The following is an 18,777-nucleotide window of genomic DNA, read 5'->3' on the forward strand; positions in this document are numbered from 1 at the left end:
TGACTCTGCTGGTGGGCTATTAAAAAAAGGGGGAAACAAATTAAGGTGCTTCAACTTTCCTTTTCCTGTACTAGTTGTATATTTAGATACAGCAGCATTTTAATGGTTAGCATTAGCTCTGTGACTTCACAGAAGTAATTAATTGCTCTCAACCCGTTCCAAATACACTGAGAATAGACAATTACATGAAAAATACACACACAAGAAAAATTGGGGAAGCCAGTCTAAAATTTGGATCAAATCAATCCTGTCATCCTCCTTCCTTTGTTGGAGTGGGCCACTGAGTGGACACACAAGTAAGGGCAGGAATATCTGTTGTTCTTGTCTTTCAAAGACACTTTGCTGACAGTTTGCAGGGAGCTGAGTAAGTTACCCCAGTCAGGCTCACTGAGTAGTTGTAGTATGAAGTGATAAAGTGAAGTATAGCTTGAAACTTGAATGGGGAGAAACATTTTTCCAGGAATAGGAGAGTTTTCCTATGTTTCCTCCACTGTCTTTTCAGGAACATCTCCTAGGGAGAAATTCCTGGGCACATCGCAGAAGTTGGAGCAGCTTCACCTCTCCAGCAGCTGTATAGGACTGGGCAGTATCTCAGTTTCCCCAGTCTTTGCTACCTTCTTCATTCTTAAATGAAGTCTCAGTGAGTGGCAGCTGAGTAGTTAATTTAGAGCATATTAAGCATAAACTGAAACATTCAAAGCAAAGTTCCTGCTGCTGTTTGAATGAGCTTTACCTCTGGCTGTCTGGCGGAAGGAGAGTCTGAATGCTCTCTCTGCTCCTTCCCCTGCACAGAGCCCCCCTTCATCATGGAGTGTTTCTGCCTTTAGCTCCTAACTTCAGAGAAGGTGAGGGAAACATCACAGCAGATGGCATTCAAACTGTCACTTAGCCTCTGCCCTGTGCCCAAATTGCAGTTGTTCTTAAAGCCAGAACCTTTTAATGACCTACAGAAGGATTCCAGCTCCTCAGGGGTGAAGAAGTAACAAAACACTCGTCCCATCAGAGCAGGGAGTTATCCAGGCATCCTTGGACACACTGACCTCTTGCACTCCTGAAAATCCCACTGGCTGACTGGGTTTTCCTGCCCACCCTCCCTTGTGCACAGGAAGGATGTGCACATTTGTCTAATGACAGCAGCCATGGTTTGCAGATTCAGCAGCAGTGAAGCTGAGCACAACTGCCAGAGACACAGACACAGGATGCACACACAGAGGACACTGGCACATTCAGTCACACAGACTGCCATCAACAAGGGGCTGCCCTCAACATCACCACTCGTGGTGACCATATAAGACATAAACACAGGTAAGTTTCCACCTCTTCTCTAACTGGTAGAGCTCTATGCTCACTGGTGAAAGCACGCCCTTTAGTGTAGAAAACACATCTACTTGACCTTAATTTTTTTCCCCCTCCTGAGGGTCTCTCAAACTTCTGATTTGGGATTCTGTTTTTCTTTTGGTGGCCTCCTCATACCAACTGAAAAACACAGCATACTGAAACTGGGATATCTTAGGTCCTCTGGACTCAAAGATGCTCCTTAAGCTTAAACCCTGTAATGCAATCAAATGAGTTTTATTTCGTCCCCAAGGTAAGTATCCAGAACGAGAGACTGAAGAGAAGAAACGAGATATTCAAGGGATCCCTCCTGGTCTCAACAACTGGAGTCATTAGCAGCAGTTACAAAGAGAGCTCAGAATGGAACCTTAGTCAGAGAAGTGTAAATGGGGTCCATCACACCACCTGAGTCTTTAACTGCTGGCATAGTTTCTTCTGCTGTTGACAGATGTTCCAAGAACCTGAAGTGCAAAGACCTCAATGCCCAGCTCTGAAGGAGCACCATTCTTACAGGTTAATTCACACTGTAATTCCAACTTGGACCTTTCCTGACCTACCTCTCCTAAGGACTTCATGAATTTGTGACCATTCTTCCTTCTTTTAGCTGACTCAAGAGTAGGAACTCTTAGTGTGACTCTGGACTGACCTGTACTAAAAGGTGGAATTCAGCTGAAGTGCCAGCAGGGGATTTCAAAAATGTGAGGTGACACAAGTTATACAAATCCACTACATGCACAAGGCCAATAGAATCACTCAAGGTTTCTCTGAGTCCTGCTATCTTCAGGAGAAGAACTAATGCATCAGGAAGGTTTCACTGTGATCACTGTTTCAGGAGACAGGATTTGAGTTTGGTCAAGAGGCCCACTCGGGCTGTACTTGGCATCTCTACCTCCACGCTTCACATACCAACAACCAAGGCAGAAAGCACATAGCACAGCCTGCTCTCTGCCCTTGCCATAGCCTGAGCCCAACCACATCTGACACACAGCCCTCCCTTTATACTGGAACACCACCTATAGAATTGCAAGTGGTGAGCAGCAAGCTGGCGAATAATTCATAACATCCAAGCATCCATGTTCTATCCCTGTGAAAAGTCTAGTCCGCAAGACTCCCTGTAGAGTTTACCATGAGCAGGACCTTTGAAAGGCAGAGTTACTTTTTGTTTGGTCATGACATCAGGTTAGAAGAACTTGTCCATATGTCACATGCACTGGTCTCTGTCAGCAAAACCTGATCTAGAAAGCAGAAGGCAGCACTTCTCTTTCATAAAGTCAATTACATCACATGTCATCGTTAGCTCATCATATTTTGATGCCAGGAGCCTTAGCTAAAACTGTTCTATCTTCTTTTTAATATTGATAAACTGTAAGAATGTCTAAAGGCAAGGTTACCATTGGAAACATTTTGCCTCTTACTACATGGATGTTTTCTCTACTTGCTTCTGACTCCACATTGGGAAGAAACTTCCTTCCTTGTTTTCCTTAATGCGGCATTATTTTCCTCATATCATCACCATTTTGCTGAGGGCTAGAGAACTGCAGGATAAGCCTTGTTTTAGTAGGAATGGTGAAAGGTTACCAGTATTTGAAGGTCTTTAAAATAACAAATTTTTAAAATTTTTAATATAATTAGTTTTTCTGCCTCATCCATTTCCTAGAGACAACATAAGAACATTCTTGTACATTGTACATTCTTGAATGCTACAAGCATTCTTGTAGCTCCTTTTATTTATTTTTTTTAATTGACCAATCTAACCTTTTCAACGGTCTTAAATCCACTATTTGGGATAGGGAGAACAAGCCTGCAACTCTACTCAGCTCCACATTTAAGGTCTGCCTCTCCTGACACTGACATGAAATATGTCCATTTTATCCTGACTGATATAAGTACTCATAATGAACTGTTCTCCTATTAAGCCACAAGATAAAACATTTTCAGTTAATACAGCACTAAAAAGATGAAAGGACTTGCAAGTAACAACTAGCTGGAATAGAAATTAATCACCAATGCCTGCTGCCTTTTTAAAACCTAACAATCCATCTACCCTCCAGTGCTTTAGTGCTACATCATATACCCTTCTGTGAACAAATGAAGACACAACAGAAACATGTTGAAATCTCTAAAGCCATGTAAAACCCGAAGGCATTAAAATTTATTAAATGATGCAATAACAACAGAATTCTTTATTTACAATAGCATTATTTAACATCAAATAAGCAAATAGCATCAGCAAAGCAATATTAACTTGCATAAATGTATTTAAAATTTCTCTGAATATATCTACCTTTGCATAAACTGCTAACACTAGAAATACAAACATCAATGCAGGTGAACAAAGTGATGTTCAGAGTCAACTCCGTTTTGAAAATAAATCACAACCTGAAACACTGTAAGCTTTCTCCTGAAGAACCATAGTTTATATATTGCTTAATTTTACCCTTGTATAATCTTTTCATATACACACATCTCAGATGCAACTTCATGATGAACTGTACAAATAAAACCCACAAATGACATAAAGGGAAAAAAAAATTAAATGACAGTAAATGTTTGAAGAAATGTGTCCATCATCTCTATTGAACAACATAAAGATTAAGTGATGATGCACTTATTCCAAAATTGTACACAATTCACTATACAAATATAATACATCAGACAGCTATGTAGGAATATACAAGACTTAAAAACAGATCTAAGGCATTATGCTAGATTTTAGCATTTTGAGGTTCTTGCACATAGCTTTTACCTGTAGTAAGAAACTTAAAAGATTTTGTTTTAGTCTACAAAGAAACACCAGGGAGAAAATTCTAATTAAAATCAAAGCCACTACAGTAAATTTTCTTTTGTGCAGAGAATGCTTTTGCTCTTAGGCAGCATACTACCATACAAATACTAGAAAACTTTTAAATTCACACCAACAATTAATGGCTTAAGTTGCATTTCAAAACTGATTGTGTATCTTTGGGTTCTGCAAGTGGAGCTGTGCCACCCATTTCATCTGTTAAGCCCATATGAATTCCGCTTTTAAACAAAGATTAAAAAATGTATTGTATAAACTGCAAAAACATTGCTTTTAATTAATACAGGCCCAAAGGGATACCGGTGTGGGACAATATTTTAAGGATTGAATACAAATTAACTCCTTGTAGCAAAACAGCTCACTTCACTTTTTAAACTCACCACATTACATGAACACTTAAACAGGTCGTACGACCATGTATATATGCTTATTTTTCACATTATGCGCCTTTCACATTTAATAATGTAAATAGAACACTGATTAATTGTTCTGTTAAACAAAATCCAAGTACTTTCTCCGACAAATTTACTGTATACAGGATGAAAAATACTGATAATGAAGGGAATTGATTTGGCTTTTTTGTTTCTATAGTGATCAATATGATCAGATTCCTTCAGTCGCTTTTCTCTTTCATTATTTAGAAGACGACAAAAGTCACAATGAACCCAAACGGAGCCAAAGTGATAGGTACAATCTCCTTTCTTTCAAAATGGCAATGGATGATGAAGTATCATAATCACTACAGATAAGGGTTTGCAGGTCTGTTGTGAAATGGGACAAATTTAAACTGTTTTTTTCCACTGTGAAAAAGAATAATCTAGCTGCAGAGGTTACATTAAGAACAGAAAAAGAATGGAATAGTAACAAAATTATTTTAAAACTAATATACACTTTGTGGTGCATGAAATTGATTTCTTCAAATTTCTACATTTCTTATATATGTAATTTTTTGTCAGATATATATTGCAAGTTCAACACCAATGTTGCAGTAATGAAGCTGTGGAGGTCAGGGCTGATGGCTACTTTTGTTTCCCATCAGTAGGTCAAAGAATGGTTCAGCTGACTAAATATTCTGTTTGAGTTTGGCAACAGAACGGTGACAGCTGAAAATGTGTTGCTTCTCCAGAATGGTGGCACTGTTCTCCTTAGGGACAAACACAGAAACAGCCTTTATCATATTTTCCTCAGCCTTAACATAGAATAGCCACTATTTTATTCAAACTCCCACCTGAATACCAAAACAAATTAAATGACAACAGGACAAACCTTTCAATCCCAAAAGGCAGGGCTGATGAGATATTATAAAATGCATTGCATTTTACATTACATCAAAAAATTTATGTTCAGTTTAGAAAGTCTGTGGATTAGTGTCCTGGTTCCGGCCAGGATAGGGTTAACTTTGCAGTAGCCAGGGGGAGGCATGGCTAGGACCCAGAGGTTATTCTACACCACCTCACATCATTGCCGGGGGCGGGGGAAGGGAGTCTCTTCCCAGGGGAAGGGCTCTCTTCTGGATCTGCACAGCGTGGCCGAGGGAGCGTCGGGCATGGTATATTGTCGTGGGTTTCCGTGATTCCTCTGCCTCTTTCTTGTACCCTCTGTCACTAGTATTGTAGCTGTTACTGTTTTCTTATCTCATTGCTGTTTCCAGTAAATTGTTATTATCTCAACCCATGATTTTTACCTTTTGTGCCTCCAATTCTCCTCTCCAGCCCTCCACAGGGGAAGATGGAGGAGCAGCGAGCGGGCTCGCAGTTTGGAGAGCCTCAGTGAGAGCACTAAATTAGGGAGTACCATTCCCAAACAATTAGGAGTCAGCAGAAAGAAAACAGAGGTCAAATTCATCAATTTCTTAATATTCCAAGTCCTCAGAAACTGATGTCAGTATAGTAAAAGATTATTCAAACCACAGTGGGCAAGAAAAAACCAACATGCCTTAACAGTGGCCTGCTTAGTAACAGTTTTTTCTAAGATTTGTTACGAAAGGATATAAATATACAAAAATCAAGAACTGGTTCCTACAGTGGCTGCATATAATATAGGTTAGTTAAATGATATTATGAGCAGAATCACAAGGCTTAGAAAATGAGAAGTCTCAAGCCTACAAATTAGGTCTAATCAAGGCATTGTGATCCTTTACAAAACACTTTTCCAGGAGACACACACGGCTAAGAAGATATCTAATTTAATACTGAAGTACCTCATTTGGAATCAACTTCACAACATGTATATCTCACAAAAATTATACAAGTAAAACACTTAAGTTTTCAACTTAAATTATTGCTTGTTTACATATAAACTGGATTTTATGTACCTTACAAAACATCCTTGTAGTCCACACTGCTTTAAAATAATTGGAAACACGATAGTGGTGAAGTCTGTAGTGATATCTGCTATAGGTATTACAGGAATTGTTATTTTCCCAGCTAAGGGAATGGGAACCAGAAATTAACATGCTTTAAAGCAGGTATCTTTGATATTATGCACCAATTCTGCCACTACCATAATCAGTACATGCATTACCATCGAACTTTGCTGTTCAGCATCCAGTAACTGGCTGTCCAGATTGCTGGAAACACATCTAAGGAAATAATGGAGTAACCTGTTTTTAATTCTATTAGAAAGAGGAAGATGACAGAGGTCAGGAGAGCCAGGCTAAAAAAACCAGGATTTGCTGATTGTTAGGAATTTAATCAAATGAGAATGTAACCAACTTGTATGTTTGGATTCATGACTTGCATCATAAACACTACCACAAAACCCAACCAAATCACCCCTTATAAACAGCCCTCTCACAGGGTAATTTTCATCTGTTTTACAACTTTAACCCCATTCAAAATTGGTCTGTATAGTTTTCTGCATCAGTTGATCTTCTCTGACTTGCTGTCAGTGGAACGTGCTTGGTGGAGGTCTCTATATGTACCAGACGTTGCTTCTATGCCCTCCTCCATGCCTCCTCTCCGCCCCAAAATGCAGGCCTTAGTCTAAAACACCAGTTTTCAGACAGAACTGAATCCTTTGCACCAGACTGAGTAAGCCAGGGAAAACAAAGCAAAAAAACCCCAAGGTCTAGAACTAAACAGAAACAGAACGAGAGCATGGTTGTTTTTCCTTAAATACATACATTTAAATACATTCAATCTGACATGGTTTATGAAAATTGCCTGTCAACATTTACTTTGCAGGAGAGATCTAAGTTGCACTAAGGTGAATGCAGTGAACAGACTGAGCAATGTCTGTACGCTAGCTTCAGACTGTCAAAGAAGAGGCTGCTCTTCGGCAACGGCCGCCCGGCTCCCGTCGGGAAGGCAGGGCTGAGTCCTGTCGGCAGCAGCAGCCGCCGGGGCTGGCAGCTCCGCTGGGACACGACAAACAGACGCAGCTCTTCAAACTGGTAAAGATTTGGGGCCATAAGCCCAGTCAGCTGAAGAAAGGAGCAACCAAACCACCCTCAGGGTCAGCAATATTTCTGCAAAAGAAGAGAAATGGGGGAAAACAAGTGAATTCTTCCTGCTGGGATAGTGAAGATGGATACATCAGTGAGATCTGGGATGCTGGAGTGCAACATCCACTGTCAACCATGCATTAGTGTAATACTTAAAATCTGATATTTAATTGGAATTTATAAGGCTAAACTGTTCTTTGTGTACACTGATACAACTGACCAGCGATTTCATTCCTTTGATATCAGTGGGGGTTTCATGTCACTGCTTTGCTTAGGTCGTTAATTCCTTACAATTATCCTGGATGTTATAACAACTCAGGATCATCCGCCTCTTGTAAACTCCTGCTAAAGGCATGGCAATAGGGTTTAAGAGAAGTCTCATTATGAGAATATGTGCAAAAATATCTTTCTGCTGCATCACCATCAAAGCAAACAACTGTGCTGGCTCACTTTCCCTTCCAAGACTCATAATGAAAAATGGAATAAAGAAGTTAAACCAGCTTCAACTACTGATCCCTAGAGATTTTTTTTACCTCATACTTAATACCCCGCAATGTCTTTACAAAAATACAGTACAAACTGGTTTCAGCTGAGTTGATTATCTTCTTTCTTATTCAAAAAAACCTCAGGATGTGGTTTTCACAGTTGTTTTAAGACTATTCCTTCCAGTGGCTGCAATCTGTGCCTCTCTTTCTTCCTCTCCTTGTAAATGCCTGCTCCCATGGGGTGCTGTGGTCAGTCAGGCCAGAGAGTCAATCCAGCCAAACCCATTTTCCTCCTCCCATGGGGCTGCTTTTCACTCATATCCCATGGCTCTGGCAGTGGAACAGCTCTTTGCTTGCAGCTTCCTGCCATGCATGAGGAAGACCCTGTTTGCTCAGGGACAAGGCTGGTGGGCAGGCAGCTTTGTCACCAGTCCATGTGCATTCTGGAAGCTGTGGTTTGGACCTTACCACACCTTCCTCTGCATTCACACAAGGCCTAGAAATGTATCTTTATTGACAAATAAAGTCAATGTCAAGAATCATTCTGAGATACAGGAAAGCAAGGTTTTGTACATCCCCTAGTCCCAGTTTAGCTGGTGCAGCTGGAGCTCTTTGGGGGTGACCAGCCATGGGCAGCAGTGAGTCCTGATCCTGGCTCCTCCTTCCTTCATCACAGCGGACAAACCACACTCACATCCTTCATGCCCTGACTAATATGGACAAACTAAACTTTGACTCCTTTTTCTAACATGTTGAGAGACAGTTCAGGGACCCTGTTAGTGTTTTTTGAAGATAAAGTGGAAACAAAAGTGAAAATCCAAAGATGTCCTTATTTTCAGGGTGGACATTTAGCAAACAGTCTCTCCAGACAGATACTAAATAAACACTTCCACTATACCAGTGGAAGTGGTGGACTTGAAAAAAAATTATGTACTGCAAAAGCTGCATATTAGTTACACAGCTTGAACTTTCTAAAAAAAAAAAAAAAAGTTATGTAGGAGTAGTTTATATCTCAGTTGCATGAATAAAGCAGCTGTTTAACCTCTATTACTGTTCAAAGTTCACTGAAAAGTATTTATAGTGCATATAAACTACCAGCATTTTCACTGACAGTTAGAAGTACATTAATAGAATAAAAGTAAAATCACAAAGTGCAGTCCAATGTACTTTTCCAAAATAATTCCAGAGGTTTTAAGAAGTTGCTTTTCTTCAGGCGAGACAAAGTTTCTCTCACACACTTCTATTATCCCAATCATTGTCATGGCACTGACTCCATTATTTTAATTTTACACCCCAGAGATTCTCTGCTCAAAGTCATGCCACTCATTTCTTTCCACCTGCACCCTGACTTCTCTCCACCCTCTCTTGTACCCTTTCTGTCACATGCACTCTCTTTTCCTTCTCTCTTCAACAATTATTTAAAATCTACCTCCTCCTTTAGTCTGCTTTTGTCTCAACATCCTTATTCCCTTTCTTTCCTCAGCGGTACCTGGTATTTCCTTCTCTGACAGTCAGGCTTCTCTTAGCACATGAAATTTTACTGGTTAGGGAATGCACTAAGTAGGAGACCTTCTAGCAGCCTCCCAGTCCCTAGAAAGGCCCACAAGAGAGCTGGAGAGGGACCTTTTACAATGGCACATAGTAACAGGACAGCGGGCAATGGCTTTAAACTGAAAGAGAGTAGGTTAAGATATTAGAAGAAATTAATTACTGTGAATATGGTGAGGCACTGGAACAGGTTGCCCAGAGAAGTTGTGGATGGCCCATCTCTGGAAGCGTTAAGTGTTGGATGGGGCTTTGCGCAACCTGGTCTAATGGCAGAGGGTGTTCCTGTCCATGGCAGGGGGCTGGAACTAGGTGACTTTAAGATCCCTTCCAACCCAAACCATTCTAAGATTCTGTAATAACACTTTGGTATATGACAACTTCTCCTAGAGCAGAACACATTGCATCTTTTTATTAATCAAAGTGAACACGAAATGGTTGCAGAAGAGCCTATGTACAGATCCCCCACTCCTGGAGACAGACATTTGCATGTTTATATGAACAATGAAGGTGTGAGAAGAATTGGTATCTGGAAAGTTTTAAATACATATTAATACAAAAGAGACAGAGATGCAATAAAATACATGTACAGCTACTTCTGCCTCAGTACTTTGACATTCTTTATTTTCATTCATGCCTGTAACTTTTTAGATAAACGTTCCTAATTTCCCCTATTACTCCAATTCCTCTTTAACAGCTGGCAACCTCACCGTACCCTGGCCCAGCACGGACGCGGGGGCAGAGGCGGCGGCCGCCGCTAGATGGCGCCTCCCCCGCGCCGCTCGGCCACCTTCTGTCTGTCCATCTGTCCGTCTGCCCTTCCGGCTCTCCTTCCTCCTCTGTGTCTATAGTGCACCTCCCTCACGTTAATTACTATTATTCAGGGCACCTGTAACTTTGTCAGTAAAAAGATAGCATATCTGCTCCAGCCACAGCACATTCATAGTCCTGCTGCCGCTGCACACCGTTTCTTACCCGTGCTGCATCTCCGTCCTGCTTTATCATATCCATTCCAGGCAGCTGGTTTGGAAAGAGATTGCCTCCCCTCATAGCAGGATCATTAACCTATTTGTAACAAGATATTAAGGAGAATTAATTAAAAAACACATAGGGAGGAGGGCTGGGAATGAAAAAGGAGCATTACAGACCATTACACTACTTGCTTGTACCAACACCCACTCCTGAGACTATGCCAAAGTCAGGGAAGTGACTGTATAGCCAAGCACCTCTCTTGCACAGCATGTATTTGACTCATGTTATTCTGCTTCACTGTCAACAACAAAGATTTCATTCCTGATTTGAATTTCATTCCTGACCCTTATGCATGCTTTACAAAGCTGGCTCCATAAATTAGGTCAGTGTTATCTGAAGAGGACATCTCAGCGACCAAAGTTCTGAAAGCTGAAACATGTAACTACTTTCCTAACCTCAATAACACACGGCTTTGCTGCTTGCAAACCAACACACGATTTTTAAAGCCTGATGAGATAACATGTGGGCTAAATTATACCAACTCCTGACTTAGTTTTAACAATACTTTTCTGTTTGCAAGCAATGGGAGAAAGATAGCATTAAATGGGACAATGTGCAGTGGCATGCTTTCCTAAAGAGACAGTCTCCACAATTTTCTGAACACAGTCACAGGAGAGTATTGAAGCTGTGCATTTTTGCACAACAAAGATCTGTCATATTCAGTAATGTGGAAAGAGTGGTTTGCCAGATTTACAGCATTGCTTTCTCAGTCAAAGGATTAATCTCACCATGTAGGAACTGGCATAAAATACAAAACAGAGCCCGTCAGCAAGGTTCTGAAATATTAGAAGAAACAGTTTTCCTTAGGAGTTTTACAGGGGAAGAAACCTCCTCTAGGGAGTCTTTGTTGAGTCGATTCTGTTACTTCCCTCAGAGTAGACAGATGTGATCATAGTGAAGATATGCCCCTCCAGATCTCTGAGGAAGGAAAAAGGTGTTTTCTGTGTGACCTGTCCTTTATGAGACGTGTTTCCAAGCAGAATAAATTCTCCCTGTGGACTACCCCACTTCAGCTACAGCAACCTGCAGCATAAAGGGCATCACAAAATCACTGAATGGGTCAGGTTGGAAGGGACCACAGTGGGTCACCTGATCCAACCTCCCTGCTCAAGCAGGGTCATCCTAGAACACATGGATCTAGGGGTTGTGTCTAGGTTGTTCTTGAATATCTCCAGTGGGGGAGACTCTGCAACATCTCTGGGCAACCTGTTCCACTGCAGTCACCTGCACAATAAGTAGTTCTTCTTCACATTCCTGTGCATCAGTTTCTAGCCATTGCCTCTTGTCTTAATGCTTGGCACCATTGAGTAGAGCTTGTGAGAAGAGCCCAGCTCCATCCTCTTGGCACCCTCACTTCAGATACTTATAGAGATTGGTTAAGATCCAGTCTCAGTCTTCTCTTGTTGAGGCTGTCTTGAATTTACCATACAAAGTCTTCTCATTTCAGGTCCTCCTGACTGTTATGTCTGTTGCTATTCACTGATTTTGAAAAATGCCATTGTACGCAACCACCTAAAAATTGCTTTCAAATGGTGCCAGAGACACGAATACAATTCAGTGGGAAAGCTTAAAAACTTAAAATATTTTTGCCATAGGAATTTTAACTCCAAAGAAATCGATTAAGTGCTGCAAGCATCCTAGAGATGTTTTCCGCATCTTAAAGTGGGCAGATTTTTAAATCTGAATGTGAAAATTCAAATCAGAAGGGAAGAGAATGATGTTATTGTATTCAGAAAGAAAGACAGTAGACAGCTTTGCAGCTCTATCTACATGCATTTGATGAATCCATGTTTGAAAAGTGCTTTCTGCTACTGATCAACATTCATCAGAACGTACAAGCAGAAATACCTTTTCTGATTGTTCAGTAGACAAAGGGAGATAAAAATCAAAAGCAGAAATAAAAAAATGGTATCCTCAATCAACAGCAGTTTTGGAACAAAAAGATGACTGCATGATTTGCCTCACAGCACTTAGGACAGGTATGGAAAAGGAAGGTGGCTCCAGGCCACCATAAAAGGAGCAAAGGCATCAATGAAGTTTCTATTACAGAATCTCTTTGCCAGTGATGATGCAAGAATCCCGACTGACACGGTATCAGATAAAAAAACCCAAACAATCCAAACTCAAAAAAAAAAAAAACCCAACAAAAAAACCCTACTATTTTGTTATGTGAATACATTTGCTTCAGAAGACCTTAAAACAAAACACCCCACATTAACTTTTCTGATTGCAAAAAAAAAATCAATTAGAAAAGTATGGAGAAAGACAAATAAATGGAAAGGTTTTTGTAATTTTCTGAAGAAAGGTAAAGTGGTGTTATCAGATATGAAGTCTGATTACAAAAGAACAAATATATTTTACAATTCCTTTGCACTTAAGCATAATTAATACTCTCCCACTAGTAAAGCAAAATTATATACAAGATGTCTAACAAGGAAAGTTTCCTACCACTCCAGAGTTCCTTTGATCCAGTATGCTGAATGAAATCAAAATACTGTTTCAAGATAACTCTTCTTAGATGCCATGATAATTTTGGCCTTGGGAGTACTGCCCTGTGCAGATTAATAAACAACTCTGAGTGGACTTCTGAATAGGGGGTTATTTCATGTAGTGAAAGGCCTCTTTTCTTGCATAGGTTTCAAACTGCTTCTTTGGTAGCTCAGTAAATAGCATGGATCCATGCTAAATAATGCAAAATAAGTAACAGGCAAAACCATGGCAATAGTCCACTGTACAAACAAGAAGATGTGGATAAGGGCACAGTAAGATCTCTGAATGCTGCAGCACCAGGAAGGTTTACTGTCTCGATGTCTGGGGAAGCTGTTTTGAGCAGGAGGATCCTGAAGACATGGCAGCTAGTATTTCAGCATTCCTGGTAGCAGCTTCCTGGAAGAAACACTAATAAGTGCAGCCTGAACAGATTTAATGTAATTATAAGAGAGAAGATGATAATGAGACAAGATCTCATTCCACAAATATATAAAAGAGCCTCTAAGTATATAATAATTAACAAGCCCATTTTAGACAGAATCTTTTTACATAGTGATGCTGAGAGCCCAGGTGGTAAAAAAGAGAAATTGGAGATAATGCAAGTATGATCAGATAAACACCAAACTTAGTATTTCTGAGCTCTGGATATATCTGTATGGTACAGCATGGTGCCACAATGAGAGAGAGACAGAGCCAACTAAATCTGTTTGGTACTACGGATAATATACCTGCTTCTCATCAGGTCAGTAAGTCCAGGCACAGCTGTTTACTATTAGGTAATAGATCTTACTTCCAAAACCATCCAATAATAATGTTGAGTTTTTTTCAAAAGCATGAACACATCTATAGTGTAACCACTGTTACTCTCACTGCGGTTAGGAAGAGACAAGCATGTGAAGTTCAAATTGTGTATTATGGAACAAAAAGTGACACTGAATAAGTAAACAGAAATGTAGGTGACAGTATAAAAAAACCCCAAAGAATGAATGAAAGAGCAACAGTCAGCAGAATTACAGAAAATACAGTCATTTTGAAAACCACCAGTTACAAGAAAAAGTACAGCCTAGTCTAGGTCAATTGCTAAATAAAGATGTAAAACACTATGCCCTGAAAACAGGAAAAAAATGGTGTCAATTTTAGTATGCAAGTATACATTTTTAGTTATTCATGTTTCTCAAGAAAGAAAATGTAAAGCACCACATTCCTGAGGACTCAAAAATACTGTCTGGTGGCCCAGAAATGGCCCCTCAGCTGTCAGCTGGCCACCTCTGACCCAGAACAAGCATAAAACATTTGCTTGCAGATGACACAGTGCTGGGGTGGTGAATCCGGAGGAAAACAGGTTACTGTTACAGAATGAACCATGACACTTTGCTTGAACAGACTCCATCTAAGAAATGCAATTTTATGGAGACAGGAGAGAGACAATACTTTTGGGAACAAAGAATGGAGGTTTCATCTATGTAGAATGTGTTGAGGAGGATTTGGGGAATCATCACAAGGGTTTTGAGTGTGACTTTGTCACCAAAAGAACTAAGGCAATCCATGGATTAGAAGAGAAATCACAAGCAGAACTTGACTCTACACAGTTTTGGTGCAGTCACTGTTAAGTTACTGTGTCTGGTTACTCTGTTCACATTTCTAGAAGGAGGTTACAACAATGGAGTTTAAAGTAGATCCAAAAAAGGGACTGATGGGCTGAAAACCAAATGTTGAGATGGATAAAGAACCTCAGCCTATTCAGCTTACTGGAAGTGAGATAAATACTATCTTGAAACAAGATCTTCTAGTCTAACAGGAAGGAAAATCAGTGTGACAGCTGTGCCAGGGGAAACAGTAGCCTGCATGGAAATCTTTGAAATAAAACCAGATCTCTTTCTACAATGCAGTTTGTCAATTCAGGTTCCTGGGAAAAATTATGTAGCATGGGTATGCTGAGAAATCAGATCAGGTTGTCACCTTTAAATCCCCTCTCTTTTCTTTTTTGGTTTTATTATTGTTTTACTACATTAAATGTGTGCAACTCTATGCACTTGGGAACTAACAATAAAAACTGTCTGCTATAATTGGGCTTAGCAACTGGGAATATCAGAGAAGGTGACAGATTAGGGGATATCAAAATTACTTTGGGTCACCAGTATGTAGCAGCTGTAAAAGACAAATGTGATCTGCAGCTATATTTGTCAGAGTACGCCAAGAGAAATGGGGAAGAACTAGTGTTATGCACATGGCTCTGGTGCTTAGGAAATACTGATTCAAAGTAGAACAGCTGCAGGAAAGGAAAGGGAATTTAAAGCCTAAGAGACTGAAAAAACATGGCTTGTTTGGCTTACAAGAGAAACTTGACAAAACAGAAAATGAGACAATCCAAGTATCTCAAACTAATAAAAAACCCAACCAACCAAACAAAAAAAACAAACAAACCCCCCCATGTTGATATAATCTTTCTAAAATAGAAGAGCTATTAAGGACAATATTGGAAAAGTAAATTCTGTTACCAAATTTAGGCTGGAAAAAGGTCATACATTAACAAGCCATCAATATAACCAGCTTTAAACTGCAACGCTGTAGTATCAGAAAAAAAGTTTTAGCACGAGATGTTACCTGAAGACACAAGAGGTACTTTCCTGTCAATATTTCTAAGAAAACTCCATAATTTGAAGCCTGTGTTTTTAAACAGGCTGTGTTTTGAACAAGCTGGAGGTCAGTTTTGAAACAAATATCTCAACCTGTTAATTAAGAGGATTTTTTTGTCAAATACTTATTCATGTACTGCAATAGTTTAATTGCAGGTTGACAAACGGAAATGTTTTTTCTTATTTCAGATATCCTCAGTAGCAATATCAAATGAGTGTGTAAACACCCTCTCAGCAGAAAAGACCAGGTTACTTACCTATTGATTCAGCAACCTATTTTATATGCACCACATTACAAAAAATGTGCACTTTGTGCTTGTTAAGTTACCAGATGGATAGTTCTGACAGCTGATCGAATATTTATTGTCTGGGGCTACAAACACTGTAGCAGTTGAAGCATCTTCCAAACCCTGCCCACGCTGGCAGCTTTCACTCTTCTCTCTAGGATGCAGCTGCCTGCCATCCAGTTCTAGCCTCCACTGCTGGGAGAATCAGCAACTGCAACAGTGCTACGGAAACTTACCGACTGAGAACAGGAGCTTCCCTGTTCTTCCCATGGAAGTCCAGGAGCTATAGCTACAGTACTCTCTACCTCACTGATCACCTTGGCTACTCGAGTGCAGAGCTAAAACCAAAACTCTTTTAACATTATCATTTCTCAAGAAAACTAGTAGAAGAAACATAACACAGCAGACCTGAAACACTACTGGAAGTAGAAGCAAATCCTCTAGCTGTCATCGCACATCCTTAGATTCTCACCTGCTCAGGACCCATGGAGGACAACCCTGATGTAGGCACAGAGGTCGCTGAGGTCATGCTGATCTGCCCTGTCATCTGGTTCATGTTGTTCATACCACTTGTGTTGGTTGCCATGGATACACTGATGTTCATGTTATTGTTGTACATGCTGGTGCTTGCTTGCTGCCCAAAATGTGGTGGGGACTGCTGTGAAAACATGCTACAGCAAGGAATGGAAAAAGCAATGTGTCAGACTTAGAATGCTGAAGCCACTAAGAAACTGTTTTTAATATATCTTAAGCTAGAATTTGTATATACTGTAATTTATTCCAACTTCAAAGGAAAAACTAATTTTCAGCATTAATGTCCAAGGAGTAGATTTTCAAAACTTAAGTCTCATGTCTGTGCACAAAAATGCATGCCTTTGCGTGTGAAACTATGGCAGAGTACAAATCTGCTATGCACATTCAAGAACAGCCAATTAACTGTTTAAAGGAGCTTTGTACATATTTTAAAGTAATTTTTGGAGGGAGAGGAAAACACCTTTAACCTCCACTTGGCACAGCACAGGACTGTTGAGATAAAATTGGAGACGGGGTAATAAACTTTCTTTTTTGCAAAATAGGCTATTTACATCTATGAATACCAGATTTGCACATACAATTATGGCAAGTGGGCTTACAAATATAGACATGCAATTGTGCAGAAATTTATTTACTAAGTCTTAGCATCAGGTTTTGAAAATGTGGCACTGTAAGAAACAACATAAAGTCTAAGGCAATTACCCTCTATGTTCCTTTAAGGTAATTTCTGAACAATTTGAGTAAATGTGGAAAATCTCATCTCAAATTTCATTCAGTCCAAGTGCTTTCTGGACAGTATCTTCCTTCCCGTTATGTTGAAAGTCATATGAGAGACTTCTCTGCATTTCCCAAAATGCACTTCACTGTATACACATCAGGCTTTTCTACTCTTTGAGCATAATCCAACAGTCAGTGAAGGAATCATTACTGACAATGTGTCTGTTTAAAGGATCTGCATTAGACTGAAATACTGGAAGGCCTGCTGTGTCTCAGTACCATGGCTGACTTTCTCTTCCCTGTGAAGCACTGCTCCTACAGCTGAGCAAATCCTTCAGGGTTAACACTCAACCTTACACTTGGGTACTCCATTACGTTGTTGCTGTGCACTGTGAGACTTGGTGGAGTGCAACGGCATTCTGGGCACAGGACCAAACCCAGAAAATCCCACCATTCTCTTCCTTCCAACTCCATGTCTTTTCAGGCCACCTAGCCCCATTTTTAAGTTGTTATCTGGGTGGCTGAAACAGTACACTACAGATCATTGTGAATACTCAGTGGCTTGTGTAAGCACATTTGACATGTCTCTGCTGTAGAGCAGCAGCTTAGCAAAGCCAACCATTGGACTTATGGAGCTGCCCCTGCTGCCATTTTTGGCAGAAGCCACCACAGCTATGCCTCTTGCAGATGCTTCAGAAAGACAGTGAGGATGAGGCATGGCCAAGGATGAGGATAAGAGATAAATCAGCTGTTTCAGGGGGAACTTTACTTGGATCAGCCTCATCAATAAAATACTGGTGTTCTGGGTTTAGTAAATCTCTGTCAACCAGCAGCAAAAAGATTTGTTGCTGTGCTAGGACAGTAAGAGAAGCCTGAGGACTTCAGGATGACAAAAGCACTGTGCTAGAGACAGCTGTGTGCACCCCAGTGCCAAGTGATACAGGCTGTACCTGATAGCTCCTCCCGTCTTCCAAGGAAAAGCTCAGATCACTGCCATCTGGAAGCTCATTGCTGCCTACTGATAGTGTTCAACATCCAACCCATTTAATTTGGGCAGACTGATTATTAGAGCTATGCCCACTGGGGCAGGGGCCTCAGCTGAAAAGGTGACTGCATGCGTGAGGTATTGCTACGATGCTGTCAGGGAATGACAGCTATATGCTGACCCCCAGTATGTGCAAGCACTAATGGGCTGAACCTGGTTACACTCCAGCATTTAAAGTGGGAGGTGATAATCCAGTCACTGCAATTCCAGAGCAGTAGGGAATGCATAGGCTCTGGCTCAGCTGATCCAGCCATGTGGAAAGCAGTGTGGGAGCACAACATGAAAATCATATGCAGAAGAAATGCATCCATACAAACGTAAGGGGCTGGAGTTCACTGTGCAGCACAGGTGCTTCTTAAGGGCACACAGTGTTTGATCAGTTATCACAGACAAAGCAATGCATTGCATGGATGCAGGTCTTTTAGC

The 18,777-nt window shown here is 40.4% G+C and overlaps 1 protein-coding gene across 5 annotated transcripts in view; it reads right to left on the reverse strand.

Annotated features, from left to right (window-relative positions):
• Positions 1–3,445: 3,445 nt before the first annotated feature.
• Positions 3,446–18,777, reverse strand: part of NCOA2 (nuclear receptor coactivator 2) — a 188,765-nt gene continuing 173,433 nt past the window's right edge. For all 5 annotated transcript variants that reach the window (XM_085053012.1, XM_085053010.1, XM_085053013.1 and 2 more), the window contains 3 exons: positions 16,528–16,726; positions 10,586–10,675; positions 3,446–7,604 (listed from right to left, as the gene is read on the reverse strand). In XM_085053012.1, coding sequence (XP_084909138.1) covers positions 7,593–7,604; positions 10,586–10,675; positions 16,528–16,726 — 301 coding nt within the window. In that variant the 3' untranslated portion in view covers positions 3,446–7,592. The remainder of the gene's footprint in view (positions 7,605–10,585; positions 10,676–16,527; positions 16,727–18,777) is intronic.

Source organism: Lichenostomus cassidix, chromosome 2, assembly GCF_008360975.1.
Source record: "Lichenostomus cassidix isolate B80296 chromosome 2, HeHo_3.0, whole genome shotgun sequence".
NCBI classification, from domain to species: domain Eukaryota; kingdom Metazoa; phylum Chordata; class Aves; order Passeriformes; family Meliphagidae; genus Lichenostomus; species Lichenostomus cassidix.